At 37.7% G+C, this 24,354-nt stretch overlaps 1 protein-coding gene across 1 annotated transcript; it reads right to left on the reverse strand.

The window, feature by feature from the left end:
* Window positions 1-12,786: 12,786 nt before the first annotated feature.
* Window positions 12,787-22,106, reverse strand: parm1 (prostate androgen-regulated mucin-like protein 1). The gene is made up of 4 exons (XM_041810851.1): window positions 21,992-22,106; window positions 18,666-19,349; window positions 14,615-14,693; window positions 12,787-14,233 (listed from the first exon to the last, which is right to left on the reverse strand). Exons 1-4 carry the CDS (start codon window positions 22,023-22,025, stop codon window positions 14,155-14,157), a joined length of 876 nt encoding a protein of 291 aa, XP_041666785.1. The 5' UTR covers window positions 22,026-22,106; the 3' UTR covers window positions 12,787-14,154.
* Window positions 22,107-24,354: the final 2,248 nt, after the last annotated feature.

A 24,354-nucleotide genomic window follows, 5' to 3' on the forward strand; every position in this document is an offset into this window, starting at 1 on the left:
TTAAAAGAAGAACAAAGAACGGCACTGAGTTGCTTTCATTTAAAAAAACGGTAGGGGCACAGGCGCAGCTCGGTAGCGGCTATGTCCGTGTTTTGTTGCTCTGATTGGCCAGTAAAGATGACAGAACATTTATCCAATCACCCTTCAAGTTATTTTTCAAAGCCTCTGCCCTTTCCCAATGCTGTCTATGCAAGGTTTTCCAGATGAATGTGTGAAACAAATCCATCTGGTGTGCCAGGTTTGGAGAAATGCACTTCAAAAGGCATTTCTGCATTTGCGCTGGAAGCAGTTTCAGGATGCACATATGCGTTGGAGGCAACGCTGGGACCACTTCCTGCCCACATGGATAGCATGGATCATAGGAAACATGTGGCACCTCATTAAAGGAAAAATCTGGCAAATGAAGACTCAGGACTGCTGAGTAGCTTGAAACCTACATCAGACAAGGGTGGGACAACATTCCTCCCCAAAACTCCATCAGCTGGTCTCCTCACCTCTCAGACATTTAAAGACTATTTTGGATTTGGGGTTTTATGGGATCAGATCATTTACAGCGTGTCAGATCTGTTCACAGAGTCAACTAATATTGGCCTGGTTTCAAACCAATTAAAACTTTTAACATGATGGGAAGAGGTAAAGACACAGAAAAGCACAGATTAAAGCTGTTATATTTTTAATTTGTTGAGATTATTCAATTCAAACTACTGTTTTGTGACATTGATTAAAAAGACACATAGTGCTTCAAATCTCACAGCAAACTGCTCCAAAATTGCATTTTGGTGTCTCTTCTTGTTGAATTATTCAATTTTTCAAACATTTAAAATAACTACAGTAAGTTTACCCATACAAACACCATGAGAAAGTTTTAAAAAGTGTGAAAGCAAAAGCATAGTACAGGCCGATACACTGGGATCTGTGACCATGGTTGCTACAGGTCAGTTTGCCATGTTTGTAAATCATACTTGCTTAATAACATAAACCCATCATTACCACTTAACACGCACATTGTCTTAAACAGCCTGATGCATGAAGCCACTTCCTACAGTAAACACACCCTCCATCACATACCACATGTCTTACAAATCCAGTTTCTACCACAGAAGTTACACTTAAGCCAGAGCCGTTCAGGTGAAAATCTCTGCTCTGGTCAGCTATTACTGTCATCAAAACAGTCCTTTCAGTGCTGTTTTGTCAGGCACTGCTCATTTAGGCTTGTTCATTAACTGGTCAGTTTGGGCTAATAAGTAATCTTATAGATATGCCAAAATGTGAAGTCATTAACAAAAGAAGCAATTCTTTGCCTGTTAGAAGCCTGTTTGGGACCTGAACCATGGATACCAGAGTAGATGATGAAGGAAAGGAATCTTTATGAGCGTGCCAGTCCATCCTCTGGTCGTGGTTTTGCATGAAATAGTAGTGCATGGTTTGTAAACTCCGTAAATATCAAAACAAGGCTGTATCCTTATTCAACAATGAAGAAGCTGTGTCTAAGTTAATGGTTTGTTTGTCTTTGGTTAAGGCACCATCATCTTTGTCCATGCTCAGATGTCTTGGTGAGTTTTACATACCAAAAACAATAAAAGAAGAAAATTCTTCCATATTAATTATTTTATGTATTGTTGCACACTTTAAATGCATCATTTCAAAATCTCAATAAGGGATTTTAGTTCAACAATATGTCAGCAAAAACCTTAAAGTTAAGGTTTTAAATTTAAGTAAGTAAATAAATAAGTCAATTTCTTGTCTCTTGTGACTCTGAGCCAAATAAATCAATTTCTCAAATCCACAAAGGGCAAAGTGAAAATGTAGGCTTAGTAATTAAAACATTATGATTAATAAAAAGACACATTCAGTTGTTTATATAGAAATAGTGTGGAGCTAAGATTAGCATTTTCCAAAGGGAAATCTGCATTTAAGCACAATTCTACCTGAAAATAACATAAATATAGCTGAGTTAGTTACATTTGTTTATTTTTTTTCTCCTCATGATCTGCGCCGTGCAGAAAGGTGGATGGTTTGTTTGGTTGCTCTGAAACTCCTTTCTGCCTGCTGTTTGTCATTCACAGCCTCTGCTTGCTTCTGTACTCAGTGGTCAGAAAAAGCCAACTTTTTTTGGAAGTTTGTTTTAGAATGTAACTAACTTTAGCAGTGCTAGCTAGGGATGGAGATCGAAGGACCCAGTTCTGTGGTTTTGAAATACCCAAAAATCAATAATGTTTTAGCTTATCAATACTGCTATTGAGTGTCAGGCTCTGTGACGTAATGTTGTTTTAAGGTATAACTGGTGTAAAAAAAACGTCAGTTCTTGCAAGGGGAACACAATAGCACATCAGTAGTGTGCATCACATTAAACCAGAATGCAGTACCTTCGACTGACGGCTTGAAGAAAAAGGACTCCGCCTGCGAGTCTCGTGCACTTGAATCCACCTGAGCTGGGAGTAAGAGGCACTTATCACTCTTCAGCTGCTTCAGGACAGATTTCATCCTCAGCTGCTCAGATAAATGCTGAAAAGTGCTCCAAAACTTTGTAACAAGTCCTGTTTGTTCAAAATATCGATCCAATTTAGAAGTCCATGGTGGAATCAGCAAAATTGAAGTTAATTGGTAAACTTAACAAGATGAAAGACAGAAAATATGACGTGTTCAGGTAACATCAGTAAATCAGATGACTGTATTCTTTATGTTATGTGTTCACATGTCACATAGGAATGGGAAAAATTAGTGTTAGGCGAGAAACTTCAATAAATACAGTTGTGAATATGAAGAGTGTGTTTGTATGTGAGGGATATAAAATAGATGTGACAGACTGAATCATAGCTTTATTAACTCAATCACTTCTCAGCTAAGACCACTCGTAGCAAAAATATTTGTCTTCTTTTTGTTTTTCCACCAAACTATAGAAAAGTATTGATAGTGGTATCGATAAGGACTCGGATCAAAAAGGAGTATCGATAAGGGTATCATTATCAATAAAAATTAATGATCTCCATCTATTGTGGTAGCACTACTGGCATTCAGTTCTTTTTGAAGTTTAACCTCCACACTATTGGAGTGTGGCCCTCCATGCTTTGGTTAAATGTGAATATCCTGACACAGCTAACGCACAACTTTATTCCCATTTTCTAGATCTAACTATTCTAAAGCCGCTGTTCTTATGAGGTGCTATTGGGTTATAGTGCATTATGGTTGCATGCCAGTAGAATTACATTTAGATCAAGCGTTTGACCAGGATTGTAGACCTGAAATGGTTAAAATATTATGAATGAGACTCTCTGACTAGAGAGAGCTCTGTGGTTGACAACCAAGGGACCCGGCATTTTAGTCCTTTAGTCAGCTAACTGTGCAAATATCTCGATACAAGACATTAAGAAAGGCTCCTCCTGGTGTTGGACATGTCCACAGTAAAGTTAAAAACCAAACCTCGTTTTAGGTCGTTCCCAAAAAACAAAGAAGCACAAGAGAAGAAACAGTCTAAGATTAAAAAGGTGTAGGTCTGAGGTGGTCTTCTGAGCACGCTGTCAGAGAACAGGAAAATGTGAAAACTATCTCAGAAAATTTCTTTTCAAACCAGTTAAATGACTGTATTTCCTCACATGTTCATTTAAAACAAACTTTTATGTGTGGGACCTCCTAAAGTAAGCTTGAAGTTGGAAATTATATTTGTGTCTGAACATGCCATAAAAGTAAAGACATTTTAATTGTTTGAAAAGAGAATGCCATGGAGGTTTTCTTGCTTTGTGTAACAAAACTGTTGTCATTTTATGGAAAATTAGTATATTAGAATTTACATTAAGACAAAGATTTTGTGAGCAGTTTTTTAAAATAAATTTTCCTATGGTCTCTCCAAAAAAGCTCAATGAGCGCCAAATGCTTACATGAGGCACACATTCCCATTTCATTATTGTTTAAAAAGTTAAAAATGTACCCTGTTGTGAGGTTTAAGAACCATTTCACAAAAGAGATCACAGCACATCCTGTTATAACAACAGCACAAAGTGTTCTTTTCTATCTTTGTTATTACAGCTAAAGTTTAACCTTGGGATGGCTTAATGCTTTTTGTCAATTGTCAAAGTGATGCTGAGTATGTGTTTGTCTTATATTTGTTTTTATGAAAATCTAATGCCGTTGCATAAGTTGTGTTAAATTGGCTGATCAGAATGACTGTAATGGAGTTCTGTAATATCAGAGTCACAGTGGAGACTTTGCTGGTTAGCTAAGCTGTTACTCAAGATTACGTTTAACCTGGATAGAAAAGATATTAGTCACAGGAAAGTTTAGATTGTGCAATTTGATGATTATGCAAGTATAATCATCTTTAAAAAAAAAAAAAAAAATCACATGAACTGAAAAAAGTTTGTGTACTTGCAGCTACAAATCAGCTTCAGGCCGGTAAATTAAAGATACGCTTGTTTTTATTTGTTTGTTTTTGAGGAATTTAGATCACATTACTCTTGTAAGAATGTGCATTGTCATTTGCCTTGAATTACTGTCACTTTCAAAGGTGTCCCCATTGGAACCGTCTCCAAAACAAACAAAAAAAAAAAACAGTCTGTCTCATCAGGTTACTTCAGGTTGAAAAGAATATTTCATGCAAGGCTTTAACCTCCTGTACATGAGGAGTCAAGGTCCCAAACGTCAAATATGGAAACGCACAAGGATGCATAAACTTCTGCTGTAAACTACTGTACTGTTGCTGTATCTCTCTTGTGTTTTGTGCTGTTTACTTGTGATAGATCACTATTATTCTCTGTCACTGAAGTGCCTCCTGCAATGTTGTGGCTCTAATGGATGTTTGTAAGTTAGGATGTAGAGTTGTGCTGCACAGCTCCTGCAATAGTAGGAGCTTTTGGTTTAAAATAACATTTTGGTCGATCCCATGCTTTCTCAGGAGCTGATGTTACTTGTTTGATTTTTGTGATTGTCTTTTTTTCTAGTCCAGGAACCAAAATGAATTGTTATTGTTGAACATTAATATCATTACAGCCTTTTTTATCTCAGAGGAGACAGTTGTGGCTAACAGTTCAATCTAGAGTAGCAAACACAACAAAGAAGGAACAAGTGAATAAAAAGTGAGTTATAGAAATACCAACATACTAATGATTTTAGCTTACCTGGGCACAAAGACTTAGAGCTACATGAGCACAACTGAGTGGAAAACGGGTTGTTGTTTCTACATAATAGACGCACAGACTTATTGCCCAGCCCTATGTTATGTTTTAAATGCACTACGTCTGTCTTTTTTGCATGTTAGACACCTGTCATCAGTGTGTCGCATTTTTTGCCAATTGGCTGATGAGGATTCACAGGGCCACCATCGACCGATGCTGATTTTGCACTGATGCATTGGTGCATCACTTGCATAAAATATTACTATCCTTTGTTCCTGCATCACCAGGCACCACTTTTTACTATCTGATATATGAGAAGTGGTAGTAGTGATGCGTCACAGGACAATCCTATATCGTAAAGAAACAGAATGTATCTACCATCGGCTGAAGCACAGACATCAGAGAATCACATTTTAGTTGGGCATATCTACGTTCACTAACTCCTCCCATTCTGCTTTGGCAGAGCAAGGATTCATGGCTGAAAATGAGAATGAAACTTCAAATGTAGTCCTGCTACATCCTGCTTATCTGAATGAAACAGCCTTTATCATTATTTGTAGGAGTATTAATGAGAATAAAGCCAAGAAGAGTAAAGACGTTCTCTGTTTCTATTATTTGATTTTAAAAGAGTTTCATTAAGCAACTATCAATAAAGAGAGTGTTTAAAGTCACTGTTTAAATATTTTTATGTGAATTTAATGCACATATTTACTATTTGTGCTGTTTAAGCATATAATTTAAAGCAGTCTTTGTTTAACTGTGGAAATATAAAACATTACTACCATACATTTTGGAAATTAAACCAAGAACCAGACAAAATTGATGGCAGGAGGTCGGGCGTAGAAAAAATAATTCAACCAGTCAAACTGGAGTTAGTGCATCTCTATTTGAAGCTTGTGTGTCTTGAATTGGTAGTGCCCATGGGTGGAGGGTGAAAGGATCCAGAATTCCTTGTCCTTGTTTATGAGGTTAGCTGTGGATTGGAAGATGCTGTTCTTGTGGACTGAGGTTCCAGATTGCAAAGGTGGAATCTTAATTTGTAAGGATTGAAACGTCTAGTAAATACCAAATATTAATCTTTTTTTTAATCAAAGGAAACAGTCAATTTTAAAATAATATTTAGGTGTTGTAGTACACACAAACCTGATGAATAATTCTCATTATGCACACATGCATATTCCTGTTCCTCCACTGCTCTGTTAGACCTCATATGTGACAAACCCTGATGGTTAGTGACATCTGCTGGTGAGAAAATGTACGTGCAGCTCAATGTCACACCTCATATAAGGACTTTTATGGTGTCAATTATAGTGTACAATTTCAAGCTTAAAAATTGTGAGATTCAATGTTGAAACAGTCAATACAAAGTAAGAAACATGAAGTCAAGTGGAAACTGTTTAATAATGGAGAGTTGAACTCAGATATATGGTCACAAATCACTTGTTACACAATAGACGGCCGCATTGCCCACCTTTGAGTAGTCATCATGATGACGACACAACAGTCACATTCAATAACTAATAAGATAACCACTGTTTTTTTTTCAATTGTTGATTTTAAAGACATTTCAGTCAACTATACAAGAAATCAATCAAAAAATGTCCAATCAGTCTCTATTAATAATGAGTACTGCTTGAAAAAGGTAGAGTGCATTCCTCAAAAGAAAATTAAGGACCTAAAAGTCTAATCAGTCTGCAGATAAAACACACCAATAATAAATGGAGACGTTTGGGGGACAGCCTGTTATTTTTACTGCTCAGAACTGAAAGAGAGTTTCTGTTTTTCTGTTTTCTTAAAAAAAAAAAAAAAAGAAATGCACTGACATAATGCTTAATAAAGGGAGGTAAAATATTTGAGGCACCTCCTTAATACAAAGTACTGTTGTTGCCTGCAGTGTTGATTTCGTTGACTAAAACTCTGTTTGTTGACAGCCTTTCTATTCTTGGCTGGACTGGACTAGCCAAAAATAGATCTTTGATGACTAAAACTGACAAAAGTAAGTTTTATTTTTGTCGAGATAAGTCTGCATAAGTGTGTGTCATGCAAGTTTCCTTTAAAAATTAATGTGAGCATATCAAACCAAACCATAAATGTTCCAGATTATTAGCAAAATTCCCCTAAAGGCACGGAAGGATCCAAACTTGGCTCAACATGGCTAGACTATATTAGTGATGAAATAGAAACCAAAATTCATTCTGATCATTTTACTAATCTATAAAGTCTTTTTGAATGTTTACTCATTTGCAGGTGTGAGGCACAGTTAAATTCATCAAATAAGTCATCACTTCTGAGTAAAAGAAACAAGGAGCAGTAAAGCTGCGGAGGGGCTGAAAGTGAAACCTTCAGCATCTTTCTGTGTAAATGAAACTATATTCCAACGGTTTCCATTCTGAGTGGTCTGTTTGTGGGCATATGTGGGTGTTTGGTAGATTTGAAGCTTTTAGACCAGAGTGATTGAGGTTTATTCCTTGTTTGAAACTCTGCCTGCAAGGTACAGAATCAAAGTTTCATCTTCTAATGCTTCTCATCATTCTATACTTCTTAAATTCCTCCATTAGCTTTACTACCTCAAAGAACAAGAGTAAAAATTGTGTTTAGATTATAGTTTTGAACTAGGTGTTTGTGTCAGTGGTTTTCTTTCTTTTTGAAACAGGCTGTTGTTTTTTCATATCAAGAAAATGTGATTATGAAGCCTGTAACTTTTAAATTACTCACTTGCAGGTATCTTTTTTAACACAAATACTTAACCTTGTTTGATAATGACTGTTGAATAGGTAAATTCCTAACTTGCATTTCATAACTAAAGGGGTCCTTAAGATGAAGAAAAATGGGGCTAGCTTGTGCACTTCATTGTGGTCAGTGGGGATGAAGTTACATGACTTTTTTTGCATTTGTCAGACAGCTCCTGTAAAATGCCAACCACAGTGTTTTTAGAGCTGTGTTGATTGAATTTGCTTAACCTACCAGCCAAGAAGCCCTTACTCCACTCAGAAACCAGCTGTGACTGTGATTGGGTCAAAGAAGTCACTCTAAATACTGAAACTCCCTCCAGTGTTGTTGATAATCACTATAGCCACTAGTTAGAGCTCTGCTACATTTTGGTGTCTTACTTGATGAGCACTTTTACCAGATTTACCTCTGACAAGTTCTCCACAGTTCAAGTGCTTTATTATCATTCTCTGAAAGGCTTTTCTTACCCTGTCTGTTTTCTTTCACTTATTCTGACAGTTAAAGTTAGCAGCATCACTCTCTCCAACAATGTTCTCCAGCTCCTCCTGAAGGATTCTGAAGCATTCCTAAACCAGAATAAATATTCTTTAGGATATACACTGCGTTCCACATTATTATGCAAATGATATTTTTCTCAGATTTTCCTAAATATTAATGCAAATGACAGTCAGAATATTTTTCAAGTCATCAGCCATTAGAGCATAATTCAAATGTTTCTGAACAAACTTCATAATGACAAAAAATATTTTTTTAAAAATAAAAACCTCAAAATGCACTGTTCCACGTTATTAAGCACAACAGCTTTGTAAAACATTTTATAGCTTGTAAGGAACTGAAAATGGTCATTTGTAGAAATTGCAGTATCATGGGGTCATATTTACTGAAATCAAAGCTATTTCAATCAAAAACATCTTAACAGGACAAGTTCCATGTTAACATAGGAGCCCTTCTTTGATATCACCTTCACTATTCTTGCATCCATTGAACTTGTGAGTTCTTGGAGAGTTTCTGCTAGAATTTTTTTTGCAGGATGTCAGAATATCCTCCCAGAACTGCTGTTTTGATGTGAACTGCCTCCCACCCTCATAGATCTTTAGCTTGAGGATGCTCCAAAGGTTCTCAGTAGGGTTGAGGTCAGGGGAGGATGGGGGCCACACCATGAGTTTCTCTCCTTTTATGCCCATAGCAGCCAATGACACAGAGGGATTCTTTGCAGCATGAGATGGAGCATTGTCATGCTTGAAGAAAATTTTGCTACAGAAGGCATGATTCTCTTTTTGTACCATGGAAGAAAGTGGTCAGTCAGAAACTCTATATACTTTGCCGAGGTCATTTTCACACCTTCAGGGACCCTAAAGGGGCCTACCAGCTCTCTCCTCATGATTCCGGCCCAAACATGACTCTGCCCCCACCTTGTTGACGTCCCGGCCTCATTGGGACATGGTGGCCATCCACCAACCATCCACTACTCCTCCATCTGGACCATCCAGGGTTGCACGGCACTCATCAGTCAACTAGACTGTTTGAAAATGAGTCTTCATGTATTTCTGGGCCCACTGCAACCATTTCTGCTTGTGAGCACTGGAGGATCTGGAGGATCCTACACCTTGAGGTTGGTGGGACTCCAGAGGCACCAGCAGCTTCAAATACTTGTTTGCTGCTTTGTAATGGCATTTTAGCATCTGCTCTCTTAATCTGATGTATTTGTCCGTCAGAAACCTTCCTCATTATGTCTTTATCTGCACAAAACCCGTCTGTGCTCTGAATCAGCCACAAATTTCTTCACAGTACGATGATCATGCTTAATTTTTCCTGAAATATCAAATGTTTTCATTCCTTGTCCAAGGCATTACACTACTTGACACTTTTCAGCAGCAGAGAGATCCTTTTTCTTTCCCATATTGCTGAAACCTGTGGCCTGCTTAATAATGTAGAACATGTGGAAAAGTGCATTTTGAGGTTTTTATTTTTAATAAAATAATAGTTATCATTATGAAGTTTGTTCAAAAACATTTGAATTATACTCTAACTGTTGATGACTTGAAAAATATTCTGACTGTCATTTGCATTGATATTTAGAAAATCAGAGAAAAACATCGTTTGCATAATAATGTGGAACGCGATGTACTGTATAATCCCACCAGTGAATTCTGGGTCTGCAACTAAAAGAACCACTAAACAGTCTGTCTTTGTGACAAAGCCTACAGAGCTGTAAAGTATGAGCTGTAAGTGCATTTTTATAGTCATAGAAGTGTTACACACATCCAAGCTGCTCAGCCTTTGTGTTGATCCGCCTCACGGATGGGTCCCATGGATCTGCATGTTGTCACTGATGCCCAGTCTAGGTTTGAGTCTTGATTGTGCCAATACCTGGTTCCATATCTCCAGTTGTGAATTTTGTGACTGTATTTTGTGTTCTGTCTTTCCACCTCTAAATCTGAGACATCACATGTGGTGAATGTCTGCAGCACTCAGACCACAGGCTGTAACTGTGTTAATACTGCACCCTAGACTGCAGGTTGTGGTTTCACACTGTTAGGAGCGCTTGAAAGTGAAGAACGAAAGAGGAAATAGCATCTTCCTTCTTCTCAAAGTCAGACACCATCTTTATACTGTAGTCATTAAACACAAACTGTATAAAACATGCACACAGTCTCAGTGAAGTCACGCATTGTTGCTGAAGAAGTTTCATGAGCCCACTGGTGGTGATCGCCATTTGGAAAATGCTATCTTCATTTTTGATCAATTTAGTAACAGGTAGGGATGGTGGATAAGAAAATCAAATCAGGATTTTTTTTATGGCTGGATCACAATCTGAAACTCATCACAATTCTTTCTTTCTCTATCATTTTTAAGTTAATTCACAAATATTGTAAACATAATTTTCTTTTTCTTTTTTTCTTTTTTTTTTACAAGCCATCCCCTGTTCAGTTTTTATTCGCGACTATATGAGCTATTGACTGCTAGAGTGTTTGAAGCTGTAAACATTTTGTATTTCTGCTGTCAACATGTTCCTTTTCGGATTGAAGCTGCTCATGGGGGATCCTATTTTGCAGCCTGCTTTCCGTGGACATTTTTCCACTTCATTTTTATACACTGAAGGTTTCTGCATGCCACTGAGTTAATGGAAGAAAAATCAACTGAGCATTAAGGGCACTGTGTAACATTTACTTTCAACATTGCCAGTTTGAGCTCAGACTTCTCCCTTTTTTTCTGCTACTTCTCCCTCTAACTGCTCACAGTTTCATGTCTGACATGTAAGACAAACAGAGGGGAAATTGCGGTACATGAATTGACTCTTCATAACATTAGAAATAGGCTAACTGAAACATTGCTGCTCTGTGGACCTGGACAGAAAATAAGGAATATCAGAATCAGAATAAGCTTTATTGGAACAAGGAAGCTTTTGAGATGGTATAGTTGCAAGATGGGCAAAGGGTGCAAGGATGCTGACTAGACATGATCAGAGAATAAAACATGCAAGAATGCTGGCAGATTTACATGAGGTAGGTAAAATAAGATAGTTGATTGGTGGGATGTGCATGTGATTTAAGGCATTTTACCACAGTGAGCTCTCTGACAGCATTTTAAATTGCATACTTTATTTAATTGCAGCATTTAAGATTTAATTAGTAATTAGTATGGTAAGTAGATTAATTAGTGCAAATATGTATAAGAAGTGAGGCATTCATCTGCAGTGCATATGTGGTGAGTCTTTTACCACAGTGAGCTTTCTTTCAGTATCTTAGATCTAGTAAAAATTAAGCTAATGTTAATGACAGTTTGTTGGATTCTTTTCTGAGCTGCACATCCTTGATGTCAAGCTGTTTGTAGTTTTTGAAAAAGTAGTCCCGCTCTTCTGTCAGTGTAATTATCAAGATACACACATATACATAACATGCACACACATGTGAAAACACATGCGAGTATTTAGAGCCTGATAATAACAGAGCAGCACAAGAATCTGGTCCCTCTGTCATTACTGCTGCTGCCCAGTGCTGATTACGCATGGAGTTGTGATGCACCAGTCCAGTGCTCATCAGCAGCACAAGAATGCAATATTAAAGGATCATGATCATTTTGGTTTCTAATACACTTCTACTTTACCAAGCTGCACCTCAGAGTAAAGTCCAACATATGTATTTTCATCTGTTGCACCTGGATAATGGACAAATATCACAGCTTTCTTTGAATAGTTTAATTTGTAATCAGTTAAATGCATCAGAAATGCACCACATTTCGAGACCAAAGGCTACTATTATCATGCAACAAAATCCACACGGTTGATTTTAACACAAGTCCCACCTCAGACAAGGCACATAGCCAAGACAAATCTAAATTAGCCATGATCATTCCTGGAACTAGGCCAGAAACTAAACATTAAAATAAGAATGGAGAAAACAGTTAAAAATGGTAAGGAAAAAAGGAACATTATTTTGTCTGTCTGTACACAGTTGAAGTCAAACAGTCAATGATTATTCAGCTAGAGAATGGATTACATTTCAGTTCCTCGTGATATTTTAACTTATTCACAAACCTGGAGCTGACACAATTAGATTCTCTGTGGAGTTGAAGAGGGAGGTTATAAGAGGTCAGAAAAATAACACAAGTAGGTTGATGTAGGGTTAAGCAGGGAAAGAAAAGAAGAGCGTGGGCAGGAGGAGGGTTTCAGTGAGAAGGGTTTAGAAAGGAAGAATGGTTGCGGGTACGATGGGAGGGCAGCGATGACAGCATAGTTATTACAGCTTCACTGATAAATACCCTGCAGCCCATTGAGGAGCAGAGACAAAGAGTGTCCTCGACATTAGTGTCATGCTGTACGCTCATGTTTGTACTTTACAGATGTTTTTGTAAAGCTGCTGTATTTTGCATTAACCTTGCAAGCCTAATATCAATCAGACTGATGCCATTGCTTTATTCCATTATTCATTTTTATTGCTCCAACATTTCAGTACAAATCATATCACAAAATAATATCTAGCCAGAAGCATCAAAACTGTCACAATACTCTTTTCCAAAAACAATATATCAAATACTGAAGGAGTGAACATTCCAAATGTGTTTATTGCAGCAAAACCACACTTCAATATCAAAAACATTGCACTAATAACATTCAGTAGAAAAAGTGAAGCAATCAGATATTAAATGGTTGAACAATTTCCAGCATTACTCACATCTTATTAAAAATTTATTCTTGAAGTGACATTTTATGATGATGAAATTGATGTAAAGGATGTGCTGTATTTGTTCATTCACAGGAGGGGAGTCTGCTGTGCTCAAGGACCCATTAGAAAACACCTACTCCAAATAAAAATAATGTAACCCCAGGCATTCTTCACAAGTGAGGCTACATCCTGGTTTGTCGTTACTATTTAAGCTAAAAATTAGCAACATTTGGATGTGTTGCTAAAAATGTCTCCACTTGCCTGACACAGTGCTCTGCAGTCATGTGATAGCAAGCCCTTGCGATAATCTAAATTGTCCTTTTCACCACCAACACCATTAAGCCTCTCAGTTTTGTTTCATTGCTCTGCCTTGAAGCGCTTTTCTTAATCTTAATCTATTTAAGTTACAACTGTCTAACTTTTCCCTCCCTTCATACACACAATAAATACTAAGTGGCATTTAAGTTCTGATGTCTGAGCTCAAAACTGAGCGTATACTAATTCTAAGAACACAGCAATATCACAGTTTACATAAATACAAATATCCAGGAAACTGGGGCTCTAAGAGGAAAACATAACATTTTATGTCATCATGTACATCGAATGTACATTATTTATGCAGCATTAATTTTACCTAAGAAATTGAAGCTGTCAAATCTTCCAAAGTTTTGGATTCAAACATTTACATTGATTTGAAATTGTTGATAATCCTATCAAAAGGGGGGGGGGGGGGTGTTAAATTAAACAAAATAAAAAAATAAAAAAGTGAAATATACATATGCTGGATGGAAAAGTATGACTTAATTCCAAAAAAAATTATTGTTTTATTCATGGTGTTTATCGTCATAAATTCAGACTGCACTGCCATAATAACGAAACTTTTTTTTTTTTGTGCAGCCCAACAACCAGAGCTGTTTAAAGTATTCCTGAGTATTTTTTCAACTCCTGTCATGTTAACCACACCTAACTAAAAAGATCAATAGCAAAGAGAGATGGACTTGTCACATTTGTTTTGCATTTTGCAATTCAGTGCAACCTAGCTATCAGGCAGCATGTCACAGCTGTTTTTACACATTCACAAACACACATTATCAACATGCTGCAATCACATTAGGTCTACAGACTCACAAGATTAGGGTTAAAGATCAGCTTTAAGGGTCATACATGGGGTTACTGAAGTGTCCTATTCCAGTGTGGGTGTTGTCAAGTAGAGGTCCGTAGGATCTTCGCCTGTACAGAAATATAAAAGGAGAATAAAAGTCAAGTTTAAAATATCTAATAAAAAAACATGACTGGGAATCCATACATAAGACAAGCTTTTATGTTTGCCAGGTAATACACCTTTTACATTACATATAATGAAAAAAAAAAAAACATTTTGACCCTGGTCAAAATAAAAGAAATATCGTCATTAGAGAGAAGATGCCAACAGACATCCAGCCCTTATCATGGCAACTTTTCATTTTAGCTAAAGATGCAAAATAGTTCAACATAAAATTGTTAATAACATTTTTTAGGATTTATATGTTTGATTGAAAGGCATTCAAGACAGCAGTATAGCAGTTGCATGGAGTTATCTAATGGTAAGATGAGTGTTGGTTCGCGACTCACCTGATCTTGTTGTAGTAGAGGCCAGCCATCACAATAAGGACAAGTGCAATGAAGAAACAAATAATGACTGCAACACTCCCTGAACAGAGAGAGATAAAGAGAGAAGGAGAAAGAAGATATTCAGTATACCAAAAACAAATTTGCCTTGAAAAATGTATGAACCATGCAGGGTTTTCCCTGCACAGAAAACCTTTTTGATTTCTTCCAAATCAAGCCAGGTTTAGGAGTCTTAACAGTGGAACATTAAAATGGTTAATTAGATCTTCTCTGAATGTGCTTTCTCTAATTTATCTGACATTACAAAAGAACAACATGACCCAAAATTAGAATGGCAAATATCAACCAAAATCCTGATAAAACACTTACACCTTGGCAGAAGTTTGTTACCTATGGGTCTGTGCAGGTCTCAGCCTTTCTTTGACTCGATGGAGTACAATCAGGGAACCACTTGTGCATTCAGTCACTTCATTTCAATTCAGGATTAAGTTTGATGATTATTATGGGTCAGTCATAAAAAAAAACCTGGGAGCTTCATATTTCCTTTACACAAGACATGAGAGTTGTTTTGTCTTAACTGTATTTATGATGATCATGCTGACTGTATAAAGATAGGCCCCAACTCATATTGTGATTCTGAGTTGTTGACTGCTGTATTGTCTTATAAACTGATAGATTGATCAACAACCAGATCAGCTCTGCAAATTAAACTTTTTTTTTTATTCTGTCAAACTTTCACACAATTACATTTATTTATGATAACACTGACTCCATGCTTATCAATAAAAAATAAAAGGAATTGCCAGAAACATGACAAAAGGTTACATGATATCAAAAAGTTGAACATGCCTCATGGTGACCCATTGGTCTATGGCCTCAGCTGATGATACCGCTCTATGCCACAGAGTTTAATCTCCTCCTGGTAAATCTCCAACACTGTCAGACTGGGCTTTGTTGACTCTTTGTCAAGATAAGATAATTCCTTTTTTCCTGAGACCAAACTGACCTTTGAGCTCAATAATTAATTAGTAATCTGCTTGTGAGAAACTGGACCAAACACCAATAATGGTTAAACCACTTCTGGATATATTATTGCAGGGAGTCCTAGTATAAATATTCACAAATAATGTAAGACATCAGCACAAGGGTAGATCAGTTAAACCTTTAAACCTTTTTATGGCCCATTTTCCATCAGCAAACAAAAAGCAGCTCTGAGAAATCCCAACAAAGTTCTGTAGCTAGTAGTAGGACATCTTCTTAAAGTCATTCAAATGCTCAATAGAGCCCTCTCAGATTTTCTTCCTTTCATGAATTCGAGTCAAATTTCAGTCCTCAAGTAGTTACATGGTCATGCTTCTGGGTCTGACAGTTCTTGATGCCCAGGAAACCTTAATGTTAAAACCCTTATCATTAAAATTGTAAGTCCTTGACGCTGTTTAAATGTGATGGAATTTACCTCATCGAGTTTTAATTTCAACTAGGATTTTGGCTAACCTTGCAAAGCCGATGGACTGGCTTGACTCCATGTCTGTCATCAGGCAAATCCATCTTAAAAAGCTCCACAACATTTGTGCCTAACACAGTTGGACCATTTTAGGATAGCGAGGCAGTGGACACAGGTGAAGTGTAGTTGTACTGTGAGCCAATAGCAATGGCTTCCACTTAGTGTAGCTGTTGGCTTAGATGTAGCATTGGTATAGCAGCAGTTTTATCAGAACTGGACCACATTTCCTGAAATAAAATAAAGCGCAAAGAACAGCATTTAAAGCTTTTCATGATGAAAAAGATGTTTTTGCTCTTCTGCCGAGGTGCTTTGGCATGAGTTTGTGATTGTTTCAGGGGGAAGTGGTGCTTTTACTGTAAGCCGGTAGCAATTAGCTTGGTTGTAGCTGTAGAAAAGTGGCAGTTTAATCAGACTTGACCACATTTCTTTATCAAAACAAGAGCAAAGAGCCACTGTAAGCTACTCGTGGTGGAGAACACGTTTTCGTTCTTCTCCTGATTGGCCTCGCAAACGTTTTTGCCACATCATACTTTACTGTTGATAGATACAGCAGCGTTTGCTTGTCCAGCCTCTTGAAGCTGAGCTTGAGTACAGCCTCATATTGTGTCATTGCTCTGATGGGCCCGTAATAAAGTGACAGACAGAATATTCGTCCAGTCAACTACCGAGAATATTTTGAAGGGTCCTGCCCTTCCCAGATACTCCCTGTGGGAGCTTTCCTAGATGAATGTAAAAAACAACCATGCAATGGAGATATGATACAGCCTATTTGGTGTGTTTAGTTAGATTTTGGCTTCCTACAATCATGACAGAACAATATTTCTGATCAAGCAAATACTGACACATGTCCTGTTGCACACATTTTGCCCAGGATTTGTCATGCCAAATTTTTTTCTGTTTAATTTGGCCATAAAGTACATTACTACCTCAAAAACACACGTTGAATTATTTTTTATTGATTTTTTATTGTTTATATTTCATCTCTTATTCATCCTGTTTATGGCTTGTTTTTTCAAAGGCTTAGAACATTGAAGTGTAAGGATAGTTTGAGTTCAGAAGTTGCATGTATACATCTGGTAAATGAACGTGGATATCGATATCAATAAAAAATAATCTTAACTATGATTTTTGTTGTGATCAAGAAGCCCTAGTTGTGTTTTTCTGGTTCTACTTTAAGTTGAACTACAAATAAAATGTAATGAGTCAGTTTAAAGGTTTTTTTTTAATAGAAAAACTTGAGAGCAAATGAAGTATAAATATTTTTGTATATATAGAGAACACAGGGAAGGACATGCATCCAACAGCCCAAGTATTGGGATTTGGTCCTGCGACCAAGACTTTCGCCTCTGTATTTGAGGGTTTTGCTCTACAGACTGAGCTAAGCTGTGCCCCATGCGTCAGTGTAAAATATATACTTCGTCTGAGAGCAGTTCACAGCCCCAGCGGTGTCATAAAAGTTCTGAGTCATGGGTTTTATGAGCTCAAATAATTGTAAAGTAGAGACAAAGTTCAAAACAAGAACAGATGAAAACTGGAGCTATTTTGGCTTGTATGCATTAAGATGTTGAATAAAAACTAATAATACAGTAAGAAGTAGCAGTAGAAATAGTTTGAAAATTAAGGGTTACTTTGTGTGTCCTGGTAGGGGACGGGACGTGAATGAAACCTTTAACTCTTAAGATACAGACAAAAAACAAACTTAAAACCTGTCTGGAATTATCAGCTGTTTCTAATTCTCAGAGATTCCAACCTCAAGAATTAGCTGAGACAAGGCTGCCATAATGACTTTAAGTATTTTGTTTCAGCTCTGTATGCAATTTCTAACTACCACAATGATTGAAGATGGTTGGTCTGTATATCATGAAAATCAGGTCAGTGGGTCTCATTTTTAATGATAAAATGAGCTGGAAAAAGCTGGCAGACAGCTGCAGCCATTCAAACCACTTCTCTTTAGTTTCCCTCTTCCAGCCTGTAAACAATAAACTGCAAAGTAAACAAGGAAGTGTGAGAGGAAACTGTTCATATATTAACTACAGAGTAGTAAACGCTTAAGAAGGTCAGAGCAACAGATAGTATGATAAAAGGACTCTACATGTGCACATTTGACAACCTTTATTTATGGAGGTGTGATTATTTCTGATTGTTTGGGTTCTTCAAGGTTGTTTAAGGGAGTTTATATTTTACTGTTGAAAACCCCTCATATTTGTTATTTAAACATGAGAGTAATGTGAGAAACAAATGGTTTGATCAAAGATTACTAAGAAACTGTAAATAAGTCACTGGCAAACAAGAGGAGAGACCTAAAGTTGCACCAACAGAAACATTGTCCAGACAGATACTGTCCCTGTTAAACTCAGCCTTGTCAATCATTTCAGTGAGAGGTGTATAATCAGTGTTTGAGCTTGAAACTGATTTTCTGGCCTGAATAAAAAAAGGTCATTGGTTTCAGATGTACTGCAATGCAGAACAAATCCTACTAAAGATATGTGTCAAGGCACTGTGTCAGTAATTTAAACATTTTCAATATTAGAAAAAATATTTTTGTCCTACCTGAGCTTAGACCTTCAGGCTTGTGCTCATCCTGTTCCAGCGTGGTGGTATGGATGGTCTTCGTAGTGCTGATCTTTGGAGTGGTGGGGGATGGCCTGTTTGTTTGCGTAGAACTGGAGGTCATGATGGGATGGCTCGTGCTTGTAGACTGGATATTCCTAGAGGTGGTTGGATTGTTTGTTTGTGGGATAGTTGGGGCATTGCTGGTAGCGGCGATGCTGGTAGCGGCGTTGCTGGTAGCGGCGATGCTGGTAGCGGCGATGCTGGCAGCGGCGTTGCTGGTAGCGGCGATGCTGGTAGCGGCGTTGCTGGTAGTGGTACTGCCAGCAGCATTGGTCGTGACTGTGAGGCTGGTGGTTTGTGTAATGTCGGGGGTTGTATTTGGGGATTCATTTGTATGAGTGGAGCCATCGGTCTGCGCTGTAGTGGCTGGTTGACTGGTGATGCTGGCGGTAGAGCCCTGGGTCTGTGTTGGGATCGATGGAGTTGAAGTGCCCTCTGTTTCTGAGGTGGTTCCTTCACTTAACACGGTTGCTTGGATAGAAATTGTGTCGTTAAACAGAGTTGAATTGGGGTTATTTATACCAGATGTTTTGGTTTCATGTAATGGTGTCTCAGTTTGGGGCTTTGTGTTTAAGCTGACTGGTCCAGAGCTCAGCACTGTTGGACAGCACAACAGCAGACCTGCAATTCACAACAAAAGAAATAAATGTTTATGCCACATAATCTGTCTGATGGCTGATGTCTGTAACCAGTGATGAGGATGGCCATTACCAATGTTAAACCAATGCAGTTGTGGATACCTGAGTTTCAGTGCTGTGGAAACACTCCGCCAGTCTGTTGGCTGCTAACATACATGTTGATGTTCTTTTCTCCTACATCATTTGAATATTTAACACTAAACTGACTAAAAATAGCTAGCTAGCAAGCTAACCATCTATTTCTGAACTATAACAGAATGGTTGTGTGGAAGTAAACCAGCCAAGCCAAGAGACATTTTTGTTGAAAGAATGAAAAAAGCAATGCCTACAAAACAACTGCATTTTTGTTGTAACGATTTTACTAAGTGGCTGCTGCAGTACTGGTTACCTTCTTCCTTCAAAGCTGTTCAAACCATGGTAGTGGTGCATATGACTGTGCAAGAGGCATAGTGTGACAGTACTCAGTAATCTTATTTGTACCACTAAAGGAACACAGAGGAACACAAACATGCTTTGAGCTGCACTGACAACAACTAATGTGCAGGGAGGCCCAAACACTGATTTGATATTGCCTCAAACTTGCCAGTGAATTACTAAAGTAGCAGGTGCGTTAAAGTCTGTTGGTGGAAATAGTCCCTACACAAATGCAGTTTCTGTTACAAAGTTAAGTTTCATCACCAGTGTTTTATTAAACAGGAAATCACTTCACCATGACACACTTAGGGATTTCCCTTCTCCTCAGTCCCCTGCCTCCGTGCACTATTTGCGTTTGCATAAAACTTGATATTAACAGACCTTCACTTTTGCTCTCTGTTGTCTCTAAAGCATATGACATATTTAATGTATTTCTCAAGCTTTGCCCCTCTGTGTTTCCCCCCAAGATCAGGCACTGAGGAGAGACAGACTCTTACCACAACACACAGTCTCACTCAAACAGAAAGGTTTAAGTTTTGAAAGCTGTTTTGAACACAACATTTTATTGTAGTATCTGTTGTGGTGCCTGTGGTCCTGGCATTGTTTTACTTCTCCTCAGATCAAAACCAGATTTTAGAGTAGCCCAATTCAGTATCTGAGAAGCCCAAAGAAATGTGGGTTAAAGTCAGCATCCTTGCTTTTCTGCACCAATTTATTAGCCACTTAAAATGGGTTATTTCTATGTTTTTTTTTTGTACGTTCAGGCCAAAGGCCTGGTCTCAGCTGTTAAAAAGCTGCCCATCACTTGTAGTCACTGTCACTCTAGTTAATGGACATAGCTGTGCTGCCATGATGTTCTACTAGGATATAAACAACAGTAAACTGATAGCATGGACAGCATCTCATTGGCATTAGTGATGTTCCTACTCAAATAATTTATATGGCTGTCAAAAGATTACAATTTTCAGTCATGATTTATTGCAAAATTTCTGTAGTTACTTGCAGTTTATTGCACCTTTTTTTTAATCTAATTTTGACACAGCCTCTAGACAACTTTATTCCCATTTTTCTGGATCAAGTTAGTATTAAATTGTGCTGTGCCTACAAGGTATTAACAACCACAGATGGCACCATGATGTTACTGTTACACGTTACTCCCAGCACTGGTGCTGATACAGTTTCACTGTAGGACTGAGTTCAAGTCTAATTCCTCCTAGTAGATGTCAGCTTCTCTGTAAAATGTGATCGCTTTTAAAGGTGGAATAAGAGATGATTTTACCATCTGTTTGCAGATTATTCTCTGTGATAGAATACTACCTTCAGGAATGTATGACTTTGTTTTCACTCCTGCTTCAGTTTTCCATAAGCAGAAGTAATTTCAGTCATGCAACACAACATACCATTTACATGTTGCTGGTATTGACTTCAACATCCCTTTTATTGCCTTTACAGTAGATGTGAATTATGTCTGTAGGCTTTCTTTATCACTTAAACCTAATATTTCAGACATTGTATTTTCTTATTTTGTACATTTTCTAGCTGTTTGAAGATTAACTGAAGTCAACAGAGATTACATTAAGCCCTTAGCCTCTTAGGAGATATTAGACATGAGAGGCATGAAGTGAAAATGGGACATCTGTAATCATATTTTGGTTAGCTTGGACATTAGAAGAGTAAAGGAGAACCTTCTTGGTAACCAAATAATGACCTCACCAAAGTTGAACTGGTTTCATTTTTGGGTTTTGTGTGAACTTTACACCGTTACTTAAGATAAAACTGGTGCAACAGGCCACAGGAGTTTAACGTCATCACTCATGTGAATGAGCTGGCCTGTGATGGTAACTTTTTGACACTATCATTTTTTGAAAGATCTTTAAAGATGTGGATATTAAATGTGTGAAATTTGTCTCAAAACAGACACTTTTAGGGGTTAACTGTAAATTATGCCAACTAAAGAACAACTTAAATAACATCTATTTTTTATTGCTGATGACACATCAGTTAGGAAACAGGTTATATGTTTAATTTTCTGTACATCTCCTTTATGCTCAATGGCTGAAGTTTCCCCTTCAATGATTTACGTTTATTATTAGCATCAAGAAGCACCATCAGCATTTTCTTCATTAACTCAACTACACTTTCTTCAGACATTTGGATTGTAGCAAAGATTGTTGGACTCCAAATCAGATATTAAGCAGTGAGTTTACTTACATGTTATCAGAGTTTGTAGGCTGACCCTCATCATTGTATCCCTGTTACTGTAAATCTAATCAAATACGTGAGTTCATGCAGCTCTGTGCTCCGTACTCCCTGAGGACAGCTGTAGTGTGTGTGGCTGCAGCTGCCTGTAGGTGACTGATTATAAGAGCCGGGGGCGAGGCTACGTGATGACTTCACATTCAGAACCTTGCAGAGCTGATTGCATGAGGCTTTGTGATGAAAGAAGGAAGTAACATTGTAGGTGGCACACTCTAATACAGTTGTAGGTTAATTCTACTGTAGTGGCCAGTTGTATTAAGTACCAAAGGGCTTGTTTTTAAATATGGTGTGGTCTACATTAATGTCAAGATAATATAATAACAAATAGTGAATACAAGGTTTCTTAATATGGTCACCTCATTTATTATCCCCCCATCAGTGTAATACAATCCCTATTCCAGAAAAGCTGGGACACTGTGTAAAATGTAAATAAAAACAGAATGCAATGATAAGCAAATCTCACAAACCCACATTTCACTCACAATGGAGCATAAACACATACCAAATGTTGAAACTGAGACATTTTACTATTTCATGAAAAATACTAGCTCATTTCAAATGTGATGGCAGCAACACAACTCATTAAGGTAGGGTCAGGCTAACAAAAGGCTGGAAAGTAAGTGACAAAAATGAAACAACAGCTGGAGGAGCAATTACAACTAATCAGGTTAATTGGCAACAGGTCAGTAAAATGACCGCTGTCTTCTCTGGGCCAAAGCTCATGTAAAACAGACTGAGGCAAAATGGAAAACTGTTCTGTAGTCAGATAAATCAATATTTGAAACTCTTTTTGGAAACCACAGACACAGTGTCCTGCAGGCTAAAGAGGAGAGGGACCATCCAGCTCGTTATCAGCACAAAGCTTAAAGTCTGCATCACTGATGGTATGGGGTTGCATTAGTGCCTATGGTGTAGGTAGCTTACACATCTAGAAAGGCACTATCACTGCTGAAAAGTGTGTAGAGGTTTTAGAGCAGCATAATGCTCCCATCCAGACATCATCTCTTTCATGGAAGGCCTTGCAGTAAGACAATGCTAAACCACATACTGCATAATCATCCATTACAACAGCATGACTTCGCAGTAAAGGGGTCTGCATGCTTAACTGGTCTGTAAGCTGTCCAGACCTTTTACCAATAAAAAGAAAATGGGCAAAGAAGACCCAGGACTGTTGAGCAGCTAGAATCACACATCAAACAAGAATGGGACAACATTCCTCTCCCAAAACTCCAGCAACTGGTCTCCTCACTTCCAAGACATTTACAGTTAAAAGAAGAGGGGATTCTGCACAATGATAAACGTGGCCCTGTCCCTACTTTTTTTTTGAGATGTGTTGCAGCCATCAAATTCAAAATGAGCTAATATTTTTAATGAAATAGTCTTTGTTTCAGCATCTTATACATGTTTTATTATATTTGTAAATCACTGCATTCTGGTTTTATTTAAAGTCATGTTTTTGTTCTAATACATTTATTTCAGTGTTTACTTTGTTCCTTAGCAGTGAACAGATCTTTTGTTTGTTTTGTTACATTTTTTTTTCTTTTTTACAAGAGATTAATATTTTAAGTCTGTTTTATAGCTGTGAAAGTGTAATTGATAAAATGTTCCAGCAGAGAGCAGCACAGGCTTTCTAAATGTGATTTTAACTTTGCAACCAGCAGACAGGTTGTAACATCTCTATAACTATAAGAACAGAATATATATAGGCATACATCTTAATTTATGAGACATAAACATAAATAAAGAAAAAATAGGTGTGAAATTAGACATGAAAGATGTGAAGCATTTTTGCTTACCTGGTGTGCTTGAAGAGCTGATGTTGTTGCTGCCACTAGCTGTGGGTGTGATGTTGGTAGCTTCATTCTGGGTCACAGATGCTGTGTCAGGACCTGAAGTAGAGTCATGGACCCTAGTAGACTGGGATACAAAAGGGGGAGTACTTGAGAAGATGTTTAATGGTGGTGAGGTTGACTGTGCAGTTGTACTGGTTTGTGTAGCTGTCATTTGATCAGGAGATGAAGTAGAAGATGGAAAAAAGGCATCAGCATTCCTGGTGGTCTGGGCTGACTTTGAAGCGGTCACATCAACATATATCAGGTTAGGTTGGGTAGATGGAGGCTGGACAGTTGTGGTCTGTGCTGCTGCTGAAGATTCCTCCAATGTGTTCTTAGCCTTAGCTTCTAGAGGAGGAATAGTTGTGGGTAAGAGAGGTGTTTGTATCTCAGCTGAGTCCGGGGAAGGTGACGATGAAGAGGATAGTGGGATGCTTGGAGCAGCAGTCTGTCCTGTTGGAGCACAGGAGAAAAGAATCAATG

The sequence above is a fragment of the Cheilinus undulatus genome, linkage group 17 (genome assembly GCF_018320785.1).
Source record: "Cheilinus undulatus linkage group 17, ASM1832078v1, whole genome shotgun sequence".
NCBI classification, from domain to species: Eukaryota; Metazoa; Chordata; class Actinopteri; order Labriformes; family Labridae; genus Cheilinus; species Cheilinus undulatus.

What these genes read in the sequence shown, in the direction of transcription:
- parm1 (XM_041810851.1), bottom strand. Translation starts at nt 22,025, where the DNA reads ATGATGAGGGTCAGCCTACAAACTCTGATAACAT. An exon ending in CCTACAAACTCTGATAACAT is followed by an intron (nt 19,350 to 21,991) that starts GTAAGTAAACTC and finishes TGTGAATTGCAG; the next exon opens with GTCTGCTGTTGTGCTGTCCA. An exon ending in GCCTGAAGGTCTAAGCTCAG is followed by an intron (nt 14,694 to 18,665) that starts GTAGGACAAAAA and finishes CTCTCTGTTCAG; the next exon opens with GGAGTGTTGCAGTCATTATT.